Source organism: Cibotium barometz, chromosome 55 (genome assembly GCF_041138505.1).
Source record: "Cibotium barometz isolate CiBa-2024 chromosome 55, ASM4113850v1, whole genome shotgun sequence".
NCBI classification, from domain to species: Eukaryota; Viridiplantae; Streptophyta; class Polypodiopsida; order Cyatheales; family Cibotiaceae; genus Cibotium; species Cibotium barometz.
The window spans coordinates 10,152,347-10,166,788 of NC_141100.1; the positions used below are offsets into that span (position 1 = coordinate 10,152,347).

General features: G+C 39.7%; 1 protein-coding gene across 1 annotated transcript; it reads left to right on the forward strand.

The window, feature by feature from the left end:
* The first annotated feature begins 9,590 nt into the window (after positions 1-9,590).
* On the forward strand, positions 9,591-11,930 carry LOC147607357 (uncharacterized). The gene is made up of 4 exons (XM_086790530.1): positions 9,591-9,697; positions 9,979-10,097; positions 10,204-10,762; positions 10,852-11,930. Exons 3-4 carry the CDS (start codon positions 10,492-10,494, stop codon positions 11,292-11,294), a joined length of 714 nt encoding a protein of 237 aa, XP_086646656.1. The 5' UTR covers positions 9,591-9,697; positions 9,979-10,097; positions 10,204-10,491; the 3' UTR covers positions 11,295-11,930.
* Positions 11,931-14,442: the final 2,512 nt, after the last annotated feature.

Genomic DNA, 14,442 nt, shown 5'->3' on the forward strand with positions numbered 1-14,442 from the left:
CCTCCTCAACAGTATTTGACAAGAATCCTATCATATAAAGGGACGTCATCGAAGGCCAATTTCTTCAAATGATAAATGTCTCTTCAATAAATCAAATGAGGAACCGAGAATCACCATCTCATTCTGATGATTAAGTATACGTTCCTCTCGATCCTTCCCTCTGTTCTCTCCCATTATTAACATCTCTTAGTGTCCCCACTGACACAAATCACATGTAACATTGCTTATGATTGCCAGAAACAAACTGAGCAAAAAAAAAAGATTCACATAAATATAAAAATGCAATCATTTGAAAAAAACCCCACCCCCCCACACCGTTAGGAATTCCCAATAAACAACTCACCTCTTCATTCACTAACTAGTGTTTCTTATTCCTTCTGGAGGAACAAAGACCATTGAACGTATCAAAGCCATCGACAAAGCAAGTCCATTCTCCCTACACAAAGGTCTTCAATGCGATCACGAGCGAGGACGCGATCGCCATCAGGAAGGGGGGGATGTTAACCCAATTCTAGGATTAACAATATCTACCACTATTATCTTACATCAAGGAGTCATGATAGATACACCAAAGGGTCATACATTCAAGATATGAAGCAATAGTGTCCAAAGCTACAACTTGGACGGGCGATTCCTGCCTTCAAGAGCGTGTGGAAGCAAGTTGGGATGAAATCCTAAGTGATGTACTTCATGGATATATTATGAGAGTAGTCATTGTAATAGCATTAGGCCTCTTATAAGCCTAAAGTGCCCGGGCGGCCATAGTTTGAGTGTGAACACTTATGGCCATGTATATAAGTGAATATCTCTCATAATACAATATACTCTCCCATTGTGCAATTGAGTCTTGCTCTTGCTAATCCTCTTGCTAATCTATCTCCCTAATGCATGCTAGTGAGTGTGTGTGAGTGAAGTGAGATGAGAGGAGGGACGAGGACCCGTAGTGCAACACAGCGGTGTGACAACGCTCTCGCGGGAGGTATGGTGGAATTGCTTCTCAAGGAGTTGTAGAGCTTGGAGACCTCAAGAGTTATGAGCTCGGCCATTGGAAAGATCCTTACGACAGTTGGGGTTCACCAGGTAATCTCTTTTTGGATGTGTTTCAAGGAGGGTTATGGTGAGCCTTAACACCACTGTCCTTACTACTTCAGCCGAGAAAGTGTCTTGTAACCCTTTCAGTTTTAGCATGCATTGAGCCATCTCCATAACGGTATGATTACGACGTTCTACAACACAGTTTTGCTAAGATGTGTGAGCAGTTGGGAGTTTGCACTTCATGCCATTCTCCTTGAAATAGCTATCAAATTTCGTTGAAAGGAATTTTCCTCCTTGATTTGTACGGAACTTTTTCCACCTTCTTTCCTATCTCATTCTCCACAAGCTTATGCCACTGTTTAAACTTGCCAAAAGCTTCAGACTTATCCCAAAGGAAATAAACCTACATCTTCCTACTCTAATTATTGACTAATAGCATAAAGCAAGAAGATCATCCCAATGCAGTGGTAGATATCTTACCACATAGATCTCCCCAATGCAGTGGTAGATATCTTACCACGTAGATCAACATGTACTAGATCTAGAGGAGTCTTTGCCCTATTGCTTTTTTCCTATGGAAATGCCTTATGCCTTGCATTGTTGCTTACCCATCATGCAAGCATCGTGCATGGTTCTTGCAATTCTGCATCTCCTTCAGCATTGCAAATATGATGTGACCAAATCGCTCATGCTAAAGCCTGCTTATGCTCTTATTTGTAGTCACCTATAAGGACACTCAGCTCGTATAGATTGTTGCACCTTACTCCTTTGCTGACTACCTTGCCATAGTAGCATCTATAATTTCTACTTCAGTTTTCTTGAAGTGTACTTTAAGCCCAAGATCTGTCACCCGACAGCAAAACTGACACAATAGAGCATATTCCTCTTTATTTGAGGTACATAGAGCACATCTGAATGTCTATTAACAACTTCTTCTCTTCACTTATAGTTGCCACAAAAGATATTGTTCCATAACCTTTGGCTAGATATTTAACATTATTCCCAACAACAACACTAATGGGTTCCTATAGAGGCTTCCAAGAACTATACCAGCCCTTTTTATGCGTCATATGTCGGGATGCTCCACTATCCAAAATCCATGAATCATCAATAACTGGAGCCTGCGAAGATGATGAGTATACCTTTTCACTGGCAACCCTTCACTGGCGACCCATAGTTAAAGCTCGGTCTCAGTGTTATTAAATGACTCCTTTCCCTTTCATGAAGACTTTAAGGTGCCATTCTTCTCGTTAGCCTAATTCTGTCTACAATCTTTGACAATGTAACCCTTCTTGTCACAGTAATAGCAGCTCCCTTGAAACTTCTTCTTCTTTGGCTTCTTCTTCTTTGACTTCTTCTTCTTTAGCTTCTTCTTCTTGTCATCAGAAGATGCCATGCCTTTGCTTTTAGCATTGGCCAAAAATGCAGCGTCACGGCGGCCATCGCGGGTCTTCAGCTGCATCTCCTTCTCAAACAACATAATACTAAATTCTTCAAATGATAGAGGTAGAACTCTAACTTGAGTGTTAAATGTCATAAGCAAGCCATCATAATTTTTTGTAAGAATTCGGATGCACCTTCGAGCTAGTTCCTCTCATTGGTCTTTATAATCCCCATAGCAATCATTTGATCTTGCAGATTTTTTATCCGTGTGATAAATGCTTCAGTAGCTTGTCCTTCAGCAAACTTCTCAGTAGTGGCGGGGCGGTAAGTTGATTCTCCAGGTTCTGAATCCTGGTCTGATTTCGGGTCTCGTACTAATTCCTCAGTATTGTCCAAGCCTTTGATGCCTTAGTTATGTGTTGAATCAAAGTAAGAATAGAATCACTGTGTTAAATCAAAGTAAGAACAAAATCCCTGTGTTAAATCATAGTAAGAATAGAATCACTTACGTTGGTGAATCACTGTGTTAAATCATAGTAAGAATAGAATCACTTACGTTGGTGACAATGTCACAAAGTGCATCAGCATTGTGCCTCTTCCATGCTTGAAGAAGTGTAATATCTGGTGGAAGTATGTTAGCGCTATTATTAGGGTCGGGGGTTCCCACACTGGTTCTACATCCATTCCCAAAACAATTTCTAAAAGCTCATAAGACTCTAGAATGGCATTGATTTTGAATTTCCAAAGAGTGTAGTTTGTAGCTTGCCTTCAAGGTAAACCAACCTTTGGTGAAGGCTAGTGAACAATTGCGCAGGACTGGTGTAGAGGTAGAAGCCATCACTCCTCGTATTCTATGCAACAACAACAGTAGAGATAGAAGCCATTAATCCTAGTATTCTATGCAAAGAAAGACTAGACTTTATGCACCATATTTACAATACTACAAGCACATCAAGAATTGCGCAGGACTGGTGTAGAGGTAGAAGCCATCACTCCTCGTATTCTATGCAGCAACAAACAGTAGAGGTAGAAGCCATTAATCCTAGTATTCTATGCAAAGAAAGACTAGACTTTATGCACCATTTTTGTTAAAAGAACCTAGGCTCTAATACCCAAAAGATAGGTAGCAAAAAAAAATGCAATAGATAGAGAATTTAAAAATTTCTGAGATAGGTACAATGTGATAGTGTTGTCCCCACCCGCGTGCTCTCAAGTAGAGCCTAGATGGCGATCTAGATAGACTCTAGATGGAGAAATTACTAAGTGTAGAGGGTGTGGATACTCACAAGCACTAGATGCTTTAGGTGGTGTGGTAGACGTGGTCACACTAGATAGACTCTAGATGGAGAAATTACTAAGTGTAGAGGGTGTGGATACTCACAAGCACTAGATGATTTAGGTGGTGTGGTAGACGTGTATACAACATGGTTGGTTACGCCATATGGACGTGGTCACACTACCCACGTATCAAGAACGCAACCAACCATATACAACTCAGTTGGTTATGTTTTCTGGATATGATCACATTGCTCGCGCATCAAGAACACAACCAACCATTCACCCACTAATAATGAACTTAGGTATCTTAGAGAATATTCTAAGAATATTCTCCATATCGTCGGGCCACCCTAGCTATAATGCTTACACCCCTAACCATATCCTAACCATCAATGGTCACAATAACGATCCCATCGGTGTCTAAGCCAAGGTTCCCACCAAAGGCATGTGCACTAATGGCTTCTCCTCATAATGGGGGCCTTTACAAATGTGTACCAAACATAGGGGTGAGATACATGCTGAGAGGTGGGCATTGAGTGTATATTAACAAATATTAAATATAATATTTTGGTGACCATTGAGTATTTAATTTATATACTGTTTGTATAGCCTAACATTATTGTAATGTGTGTGTGCGCACAAATTGATTTATTATGGCTAGGCACACATTATGGCTAGGAAGGCAATGACGGCCATTAAGGAGGCCATGGAGTCACTGAAGCTAATAGTGGTCATGGTTGACCCGATCGACGGTCTCATGTTAGCCGAGAGCCGAGAGGAAGACGGAGTGAGGGAGGACCAAGCTAGCTATCTATAGGGGCTGTAGTAGGCAAAAGCTTGGTCTAAACATAAGAGGTAGTTACCACTAAGTCCTACTCTGTTTGACAACCCAAACATCGCCAACAATAGGGAATCCTCAACAAAACTATCTTCACATACTACCCAAAATTCTACTCTCAAGAAGGTGAAGAAGTTTCTTATTAGCCTCGCAAGTTCTTCCATGCCTCTCCAACGGTCTTGCCTCCTTCAAACAACAGCTACAATAAATGTTATTGACTCACCTTCATGCACTTCATTGTACATTTGGTTGTGAGTGCTTGTAAGAGCATTTTAATGCACTTAAAGCATGAAAGAAAGGCACATGGAAAAAAGAATGTAGGGACATGTCGTCCTTGATTTAGATGACAATAATCCTAATAGGGAATGCATCATCAAAGAAGTTAATCTCTTACATGTTTCTTCAATGTATCAAATGAGGAATTCATATTCATAATCTCATTTTGATGATTGTGTATGTGTTTCTTCAGTGGACCCCCATCCCTTTACCTCCATTTCTAAAAAGTCTTAAAATCCTACTAATCTCACAATAAAACATTATAACCTAAAGATAATGGAGATCCCATCTAGAATGCCAAATCTAGAAACCAGAAACATCTCCTATATAAGAGTTTTGGACTACAGACACCCTAGACACATAGTCTTAGCCTCCATTTCTAAAAAGTCTTAAAATCCTACTAATCTCACAATAAAACATTATAACCTAAAGATAATGGAGATCCCATCTAGAATGCCAAATCTAGAAACCAGAAACATCTCCTATATAAGAGTTTTGGACTACAGACACCCTAGACACATAGTCTTAGCCACATGTAAAAAGTGGTCTTGTGTATAAGATAAAAAAGACACATTATCTTATGAGTCTCTTTTGTGTCCTAAGTGTGGATGTGTGCCTCATGTGTCCATGCTATTTCTTGCATGTTACTATGGTAGATTGCTTCTTTCTACTATCGTATGTGAGGCTAGAGTGTTGTGGAGTTGGAAACGCCTAGTACATGCTAGCCTCACATAGGTCTCTATCCAAGCATTGCTCCATACTCAAAGGATAGAGGACCACTACAAAGTGGCAACATAGTCGAGAGCAAGCAAGTGCATAGCTTCAACCACAAAGAGGTTGAGTGATTGGCATTACGACGGGCAGTAAGTACCTAATCGACCTTGCATCAATAAGGCTAACCATGAAGGCTTGTTATATTAATGGAATTAAAACCTCCTCATGAGAGTATACCTACATTTTGGTTTGGGTGACTCCTAAGAAATGAAGGTAGCCATAACATCTTTATCAAATCTAGGGAAAAATGACAACCCCACCTTTTGAACTTTAAATGCTTCTCCTCAAGTAAAAGAAAGACCAAAGTTTTATGAGATTTTTAATTGATATGTCGTTGAGTTCAAAACTCATTTTACAAAGAGATTTTTGGGAGTTTTGCCACCATCTTCTTTCTGTTCTTAATGGTTCAAGGTTTAGAAGGCATCGAACACATATTTTGGAACACTTTTTAAAAAAAATTATTAAGGATATTAGCTAAAGCTTTGCTTAAAAAGCAATTAAATATTTTCACTCAAATAGTATCCCTCTGTGCTAGTGTATTTTCTTAAATTGAAAAACATGCAAAGCCTTTTTTTTGGGAGGACTCCCTAAAACTTATCGCCACCAAAGGCTTCAACCCTCTCCCCTTTTCAAGCCTCTTCTCCGATAGCTCTCTCCTCTTTTTTAAGGCTCATTTCCCATTTTTAAATATAGAATATATAAAAGCCATATTTTTGGTGACCACCACCCACCCCTAGATCCCCTATTAAACATTTTTTAGACAATCACCATATGTAAAAAGATTGGGAATCTTAGAAAAATATTTCCTCTAATTTTTTATAACCTTTTTTTTTTCTAAATTTAGCCAAATAAAAAACCAGTGATGTGAAGGTGGAAGTGATCATCCCTCAATGTATCATAATTTATTTAGCTTGGTAAATCATATGTAACTTAGATTTACTTTGACCTACTTAACCACATTGTGTTTAAAAACTTTACAAGTAGATCATACAAAACCTTTTGTTAGTACAATGTCCTTATAAAGATGATCACTTATGAATTATCACCTTTTTGTGGCATGTGATGTCTTCTTGAAGTACTTATAATTTGGCAAAGGAACATGGCCTTGTTGCATCCACCTTATAGATACAAAGGTCCACATGGGACCCTCACATTGGTTTTCATGCATGCATTGGAATGTGATAAAGAAAAACACATTTCCACATATAATCCACTAAGAAAAACATAGAAAACCCAAGTACATCAATGATGCACAATAAGTGGATCATGAATAACCTCAATTTATGCAAGGATAAATTAAGTGGGTTGTGGATAACCACAACATGTGCATGAATAATTATTAGACACCTTTTTCATCATTGCATATGTTAAGGTTATGATGTGTGTTGCAATCCTTAGTGATAAATAGAATAGTTTGACACACTATCTCAAAAGAAGTAAAACAAAAATATAATCACTCTCCATGATTCGGTTTTCATTTGTTCAAAGTAAAGGAAATTCTCCACATGCGGGAGGTCAAAGTGGAATCAATAAGATGCTCTCTTTATCAATAAGATGCTCTCTTTATCATTTGTGAAGTAATGATGATGCATATGCTTACCTTCATGCTTAAAATGATGATGCATATGCTTACCTTTGTGCTTGAAATTGCTTGAGAGAGACCAACCCTTATAATGGTTGACTTTGACAATGAGTGAAATCTAGATCTAAGAAGCATCTAAGGAGCCTTGACAAAAAAACCAAAAGGGAGGGATGTTGTTAGTTTTTTTGGAAAGTGCAACGAGCCTAGGAATATCTTACCTTTGTCAAAAAGATTTTACTAAGGGGTTCACTTTGCTAGCGGAGAATATATGGGGTGGTCAAAGATAAGGTAAAGCAATACAACTCATGTGGATGAGCTTGCTTCTTGCAAGCATTAGTTTCATAAGTGGTTAAAAAAAGATACATGTGTCATGTTGAACTTAAAGGTGTTATGTGTCTAACAAATCTATCAAGTATGCATGAAGTCTTACACTTCACGTTTAGAATGGTCTTCAACATAATCTCATATGATGGTAGCAATCAACATCATAATTTTGACCTTAATGGTGTGACCATCAAATTAAAAGCATAGAATACACGGTCTTTCCTTGAGGAACCAAAAATGTGAACACTTGTTTATCTACAAAAGGTCTATCTAGAAACTAAGGTGTTACATCAAATGAAGGAGATGGTATGGAAATAACATAACGTTATAAGACATATGCATGTTTCAAACGGTCTATCTAGAAACTAAGGTGTTACATCAAATGAAGGAAATGGTATGGAATAACATAACATTATAAAACATATGCATGTTTCAAAAGTGGTTGTAGATGGATTGTTTCAAGGCCTTGCTCTTCTAGGCTTTCCTACTTGGAAAAGAATCCCTAAGAGGTGTAAATATTGAAGCATCCTTGCAGTGTTCAATCTTCACATAAATTCACACTCTATGTTCATAAAGTACTCTTCATGTGCTTTTTTCTTGGATGCATTGGAGTTGCCACTAAAATTAAACATTGAAACACCCTCATACTATTCAAGCTTGACACAACTTGATACTCTATGTTCCTTAGAAAATTCATAAAATTCTCCTCATGCTTTTTGCTTGGATGCACTTGGGGTTGCCATGTGGTTTAAAACCACTATATGTTCCCAACAACCTTGCAAAACAACGCCAACAGAAAACGGTGCCCATCTTAACTATATCATTATTTTTATACCAATTCTATTGATTTCTACTTTTTCTCGAAAGAAAAGAAGTGCAAATTTGTTCAAAAAATTTTAACAAGAGAAGGATTCTCTCCTTATCTTAAGAGAGAAGGATTATTTTTCAGAAGGCTTAGAGAGAGAGAGAATCATAAAAGTTGGAGGAGGACAAAAAGGAGAATGCTAATTTGTAATCTATTGCTATAATAATTTCCTTTTTTGATTAAGACTTGTTTCTTAAGCAAAACAACGATCGCTTTTTAGAGTAGGTAAAAAAAACGATTGCTTTTTTATTAAGACTTGTTCCTTAAGCAAAAAAATGATCGCTTTTTAGAGTAGGCCAAAATTTAAATAGGGTTAGTGAAGAGAACCCGTTTAGCCCAATGGAGATACAAAATGGAGATACAAGGTGTGTGTGATATAGTTAGCATAGTAGAAAGGCTTCCGGAGACGTAGAATAAAGTTGGTATAGTAGAAAGGCTTACGAACAGTGCTCGAAAAAAACATATTTTTCAACCAATCAAAATAAGGAGAACTCTTAAATCTATTCGATTTTTGTTTTCGAAATCTCTACTGGATGCCGGTTTTGCAACTAAAATGTATGAATAGCACTACTTATGAAGACTTAGAGTAAGCTGTTCTCGTTTGTCGGTTAGTTCATGGACGACTTCGAAAGTATGGGTGAGACTTATCGAGTCTTGCTAGAACTAACCAATGTGAGAGATGAGCATGTAATTCATCTCCTTTAGTTTCCATACGATCCTAGCACCTACTCTACGCAGGCGGAGCGGAGGTGGAGAGTGTGCATACCATATTTTGAATAAAATTGTCCACTTGTGTTCGAATGCAGCAACAAGTTTGTCTCCGGGAAGATGTATATATAAATCGGCTCACAACACAGTACCCCCGTCGCGCAGCTCGATGGCATTAAACTCGGGTCCTCGCAATGGGACCCAACCGTTCTACCGGCAACAAGTTTGTATGATATATACCCACATCAATACTTTGAATAGAAATTGTCCACTAGGATTTGAATGTAGCAACAGTTTATATGATAATCTCCACACACCAATGGTAGAGCAGGGGCCTATAGTAGTCTAAAACGGTAGGACACCCTGCTAACCAGGTCAATATAATTTAATTGGGAAAATTTGAGATTTAAAAGGGACTTTAATTTTTTTAAAGCACATTTTTCTTTTATGTGGGCTTCTCTCGCTCGTTGCTTTTTTCCTCGAAAGAAGCTTCGGTTTTCTTGTTAGCTTTTTTGACCTTGCCCGCCCCCCCTCCCTTGCTTTCTCCATCAAATGGCCTGCAGAAAAATCGAAGAAAATGCGCAGAGACAGAGAGAGAGAGAGAGAGAAAATTAGCAGCCCACGACTTCAATCGGTGAGATCCTGCCCCCCTTCTCTATCCCTGCACCTGCTTTTTATATATATTTATTTGGGCGCTTCCCTGTTCACCTTCATTTACCTCGATCGCCATCTCTGCGCTGTCTTTTTGCCCATAGCTTATTTGGGCGCTTCTCTGCTTATCGCCATCTCTTTACCTGCACTTCATTTTCTGTGCTTTTCTGATAAAAAGTTCCCAATTTACCTTTTCTTCGCCGCCATCGCCATTTCTTTGCTGCTTAATTGGGTGCTTCCTTTTTCGGTGCTTTTTTCATGCAGTGTCCCCTCCTCTCCCTTTCCCCTTTTTCCGTTTTTCCCACTTTACAGGACAAGTCAGGCCTGTCAAACAGACATATGGTAGCTTACCAAAAAATGGGCAGGGGCGTTGTGGAATTCTGGTAAGAGTCTTCTTCCATCACCATCGCCATCTCTGCACGATTTAAGTTTTTTTTCTTTTTCTTTTTCCCGTTGGGCCTGCCCTGATTTCGTTTGAAAAAAATGCAGGGAGTCAGGCAAATTCTTAACAATCAGTTGGTAAACTTGCGAGATCTAGATTAGGCTTGGCTTATCAAAGAATACAGTGCCTTTGCTAATTCGTTTGCAAGCACGTCCAGTGGGTTCTCGCAGGCAGGGGCTTTTGCCCAGTGGATCCTTGCAGGTAGGGGTTTTGCCCAGTGGCTATTTCTAGGCAGAGTGTTCAAGCCACAGATTCAAGGTTTTTTTTGCCCAGTTTGGCTAATCGTTTTGCCCACTGGATCTTTCCTCATATCAAACAAGGTCTTCTTGAACACCATGGGTTCAGGAAGAGGAAGCAGTGTAGAGACCATAAAAAGGGCCTTTAGAACGGTTTTTTTCATGGTGATCATGGTATTATCCTTGCTGGTGTCGTCGGCGCCGCTTCTTGTATCCATCATGGACGTGATTACACCATGCATCTTGCTTTCAACATTTGCATGTTGTAGCTCTTGCTTCAGGGTGAACCGAGATTGGGTGGCCTACAGTTTCCGAACATCCCTAATGGATATCCCCCTTTTGTCTCTGATCAGGTCTTTGGCAATCTTCTGTAAGTACTTGAGCACCCACCTAGTTCTGATATATTTTTGCACAGTGGTTATGAGCCTTGTATAATTGTGAAGGTTCTTGTTTTTGTAGGTGTCTATTCAGTATGTGGCATACCTAGCTTGACATACGGACCTTATTTGAGCGCCACTGCCATTTGTGGGGTGGCCTCTGCAATTGTCCTGGTCGTGAAAGCATGTGTATTTGCCGACCACGACCTGAGAGTTTTCCATATGAAACATGTATCCATGGATGCTCTTCACATAAAACATGCATGGGGGATCTTCTCTCTGTTCTCTTGTTCAATGGCTTTGGCTCTAGGGCACATCATTGTTGCATATAAAGTAAAGTGCCAGGCGCAACGGAAGATGCATCTCTACCGCTTGGATCCCGAAGCAGTAAATGGTCTGAATGCATTTTTGTACACACGGGTAAACGAGAGATACCGCAGGCTGCCAATTGAAGGTGGATGGGAAGATTCTCCAACTCAGAAAGACTTGAGTCTAAAGTTTCTGGCTAATCAGGCAAAAGTGTAAGCGCCTTGAGGTTATCATGTGGTTCGCCTATATAAGTCACAGCTCCTGAAAAGAGAAACCAATACGATGCATGGTGATAACACATGAGCTCTTGCTAAAAGGCTAACCATTGTTGATCAGCTGAGCCCCTTGCCAACAAGGTCTTCTTCTACAAATCAAAAAGGTTGATGTTTTCTGGTTGGCCTTTTTGCATATACAGTGATTGCAACCTTTTGCAGGGAAAGAAGGCCTTGGAATGCGTTTCAAGGAGTCTGCGCTGCACACGTTGCCTTCAGACTTTGAAACTTTCCAGGCATGAGCTGAACATTTGGAGGAGCATAACAAGAGCTTTTATACGGCCTCAAGGCCTCTGGCTGGCAGATGTATGTGGAAGGAGGTGTGCTTGGTACATGGCTGCTGCAATAGTCAGAATTGTGACTGCATGTTATCCTTGCAAGCAAATGTACGGTTAATTGTAGCCAGTCACAATCGGTCAGCCTGTCTATTGTGAAAGCAGTGTGACCAGATGCTTGAGGTTGAATGAGTTGTAGTTGGTGTATGGTCTCATCCAAGAGTGCAGCACCAGACCCTGCAGGGGCACTTGGTTCCAATTGCAATGTACTACAGTAGGGAATTCAAAGAAAAATATTATTTTATAATTATTGTTATTATTTGTTGGGAGTTACAATGCCAGACGCAATTTGACCTGGTCCAAAGGCATTTGGGTGGCTTGAGGCCATCTAGTCCCTCTAAGGCTCCCCCACATGCCTGAGATCATCCAGCTTTCCCAATTCTGCAATAGTACTTGTATGCATACGACTGATTTCATATGTCATAAATAGAACTCAAATTGTCACGCATTTATCATACATATTCATTTTGTATGTGTATATTTGAATCTTATGTTAGACATCTCAAAGTGTATGTTGTACATATACATGAAAAACAAAAACTTGCATATACCAAGTTTTTTAGATGTAGAGTGCCTTACAAGTGCTCTAAAATACTTGAGCTTTGTGAGTGGGAGAGGTTCTCTATATACAGGTGGCAAGGGCTCTTTGGTGGGTCTTTGGTGTATCTCATTTTCTTAGCTACAAAGCTTGAGGTGTGCCTCTTGGTTTTTCTTCTCAACTTGTTCATGGCCTTCTTAGTTTAGAGCTAGCTATCCACCCTCGTTGTCTTGAAGTCTAGTTGACTCTGTTGTAGCTCTCTTAATAAATATTTGTTCACTTAACTTGGTCTTTCAATTGCTTTGTTTTTACTCAAGCTCTCTTCTTATGCCTTGGCTTTGATCCTCACCGAGTCTTGCAAAGATGGGGCAAAAGAGGAAGCGGAAGACTATGAAGAGTGCTTCATCAAGTGATATGCTCATATTACCGCTCCTCTTATCGACAAGCTTAAGAAAGAGGCTTTCTTTTGGGATGCCATAGCCGATCAGAACTTCCAAGAGCTGAAGGGAATGCTCACAACAACCCCATACTTGTATGCTCGGACTTCACAAAGGCATTTTACAGTTCAAGCCAATGCACATGGAAGAGGCATTGGGGTCGTTTTGTTTCAAGATCATGGAGTAATTGCATTTAGGAGCTAAAAGCTTGATGAGAAAGAGATGGTTATGCATTTTATGATCAAGTGGCATCACTACTTGTATGGGAGTCACTTCTTTGTGAAGAGTGATCATAGAGTGCTCCAATATTTTTTTCTCTCCCAAGCAAAGAAGATGGGTGGCTACATTACAAAACTATGATTTTAAAATCTCTTACATAAAGGGAAAGAGAATGTTGTGGCGGATGCATTGTCATGTATATGGGCATGTACATGCATGGAAATTTCAAACGTATATAAAGATTGGATGTTGGATATCCAAGAGGAGTGCTTATTGGATGACAAAATGGTGCCAATATGGCAAAAATTACAGCCCATGATGATTTACTGCAATTTGAGTTTCGCAAATGGACTCGTTCACAACAAAGACAAAGTCTACCTTGTGTCTAAATCGAGCTACAAGAAGAGGGTGTTAGAAGAGATGCATTCTTATCCGTTATCGAGCACATGGGGCTGTTCAAGACCTTTGAGAAGGTGCATAAGAGTTTTTATTAGAAGGAAATGTGAAAAGATGTGTATGGTTTTGCTTACCTTGCCAACAAAACAAGGATCCCACACATAAGCCCGATGGTTTGCTTTAGTGTTGTAAGAGTGTATCAAACTTTTCCATCTTCTCTTTTGCATTAGGATTCTCCCCTTCTTGCTTTTGAACCATCATTGGCATATTTACTTTGTACCCATAGAGTGCCTCAAAAGGTAGCCCCGTGATGAAATCCATAGAAATATGTGTCCATTTGCCATCGGGTATGGACAATGCAAGGCTAACATGTGGAAATCTCAAGAAATAATGAGGCATTATGAAAATGCCTCATAGGAGGCCACTGGAGTTCGATGTGGGATATGTTACTCTCAAGGGAAAAACAAATACCAAGTTAGCTAAACGCTACTATGGGCCATACAAGGTGGTGAGGCGTGTTGGTGAAGTTTTTTATCGATTGGCACTTCCATCAACCTCAAAGATTCATGATGTGTTCCATGTGTCGCATCATCTCAAAGCTTACCTTAGGCCGAAGGTATTTGTGCAAGATGAGCTACCTCTAGTGAATGAGGAGGGCATGATTGAGTATGTGCCGGAAGCAATTTTGGGAACGAGGGCAAGAGTTCTTCACAACCGTACATTAGTGTAAGGATTACCTCTAAGGAAGAAGCTTCTTGGCAACTCGCCTCTACATTTGAAGGGTTTGAAGCTTGTTGGATGCATTTGGGAAGTCTAACGAGGGTCAAGAACAATGAATTATCTTGCTAGAAATTCCTGTAAATTCACTTGGGACTGCCCTCTACCCTTTGGTATTGGATGCATATTGTGCGGGGGCTTCACGAGGCTCATGTGGCACTATGGAGTGGATGTTATGGCATGTTTTGAAGGTATTTGGAGCAATTTGTAGCTATATACATGCAATTTTGGCTTCCCATACATGATATGAGCATGAGCTTGAAGTTTGTCATTAACATAAACTCCATCCATGTTAATTGTGGTTGTACATATCAATGGTTCCGAAGACGAAACCTCTTGGATGGGGATGGTTTATAACAAAGTGTGGTCTCATGTATAATAGTGGGCTGA

Excerpts from the sequence above, each read along its gene's own strand:
- LOC147607357 (XM_086790530.1), top strand. The coding sequence starts at position 10,492 with ATGGGTTCAGGAAGAGGAAGCAGTGTAGAGACCATAAAAAGGGCCTTT. Across the intron at positions 10,763-10,851 it reads CAGGTCTTTGGCAATCTTCT|GTGTCTATTCAGTATGTGGC; the intron begins GTAAGTACTTGA and ends TTGTTTTTGTAG.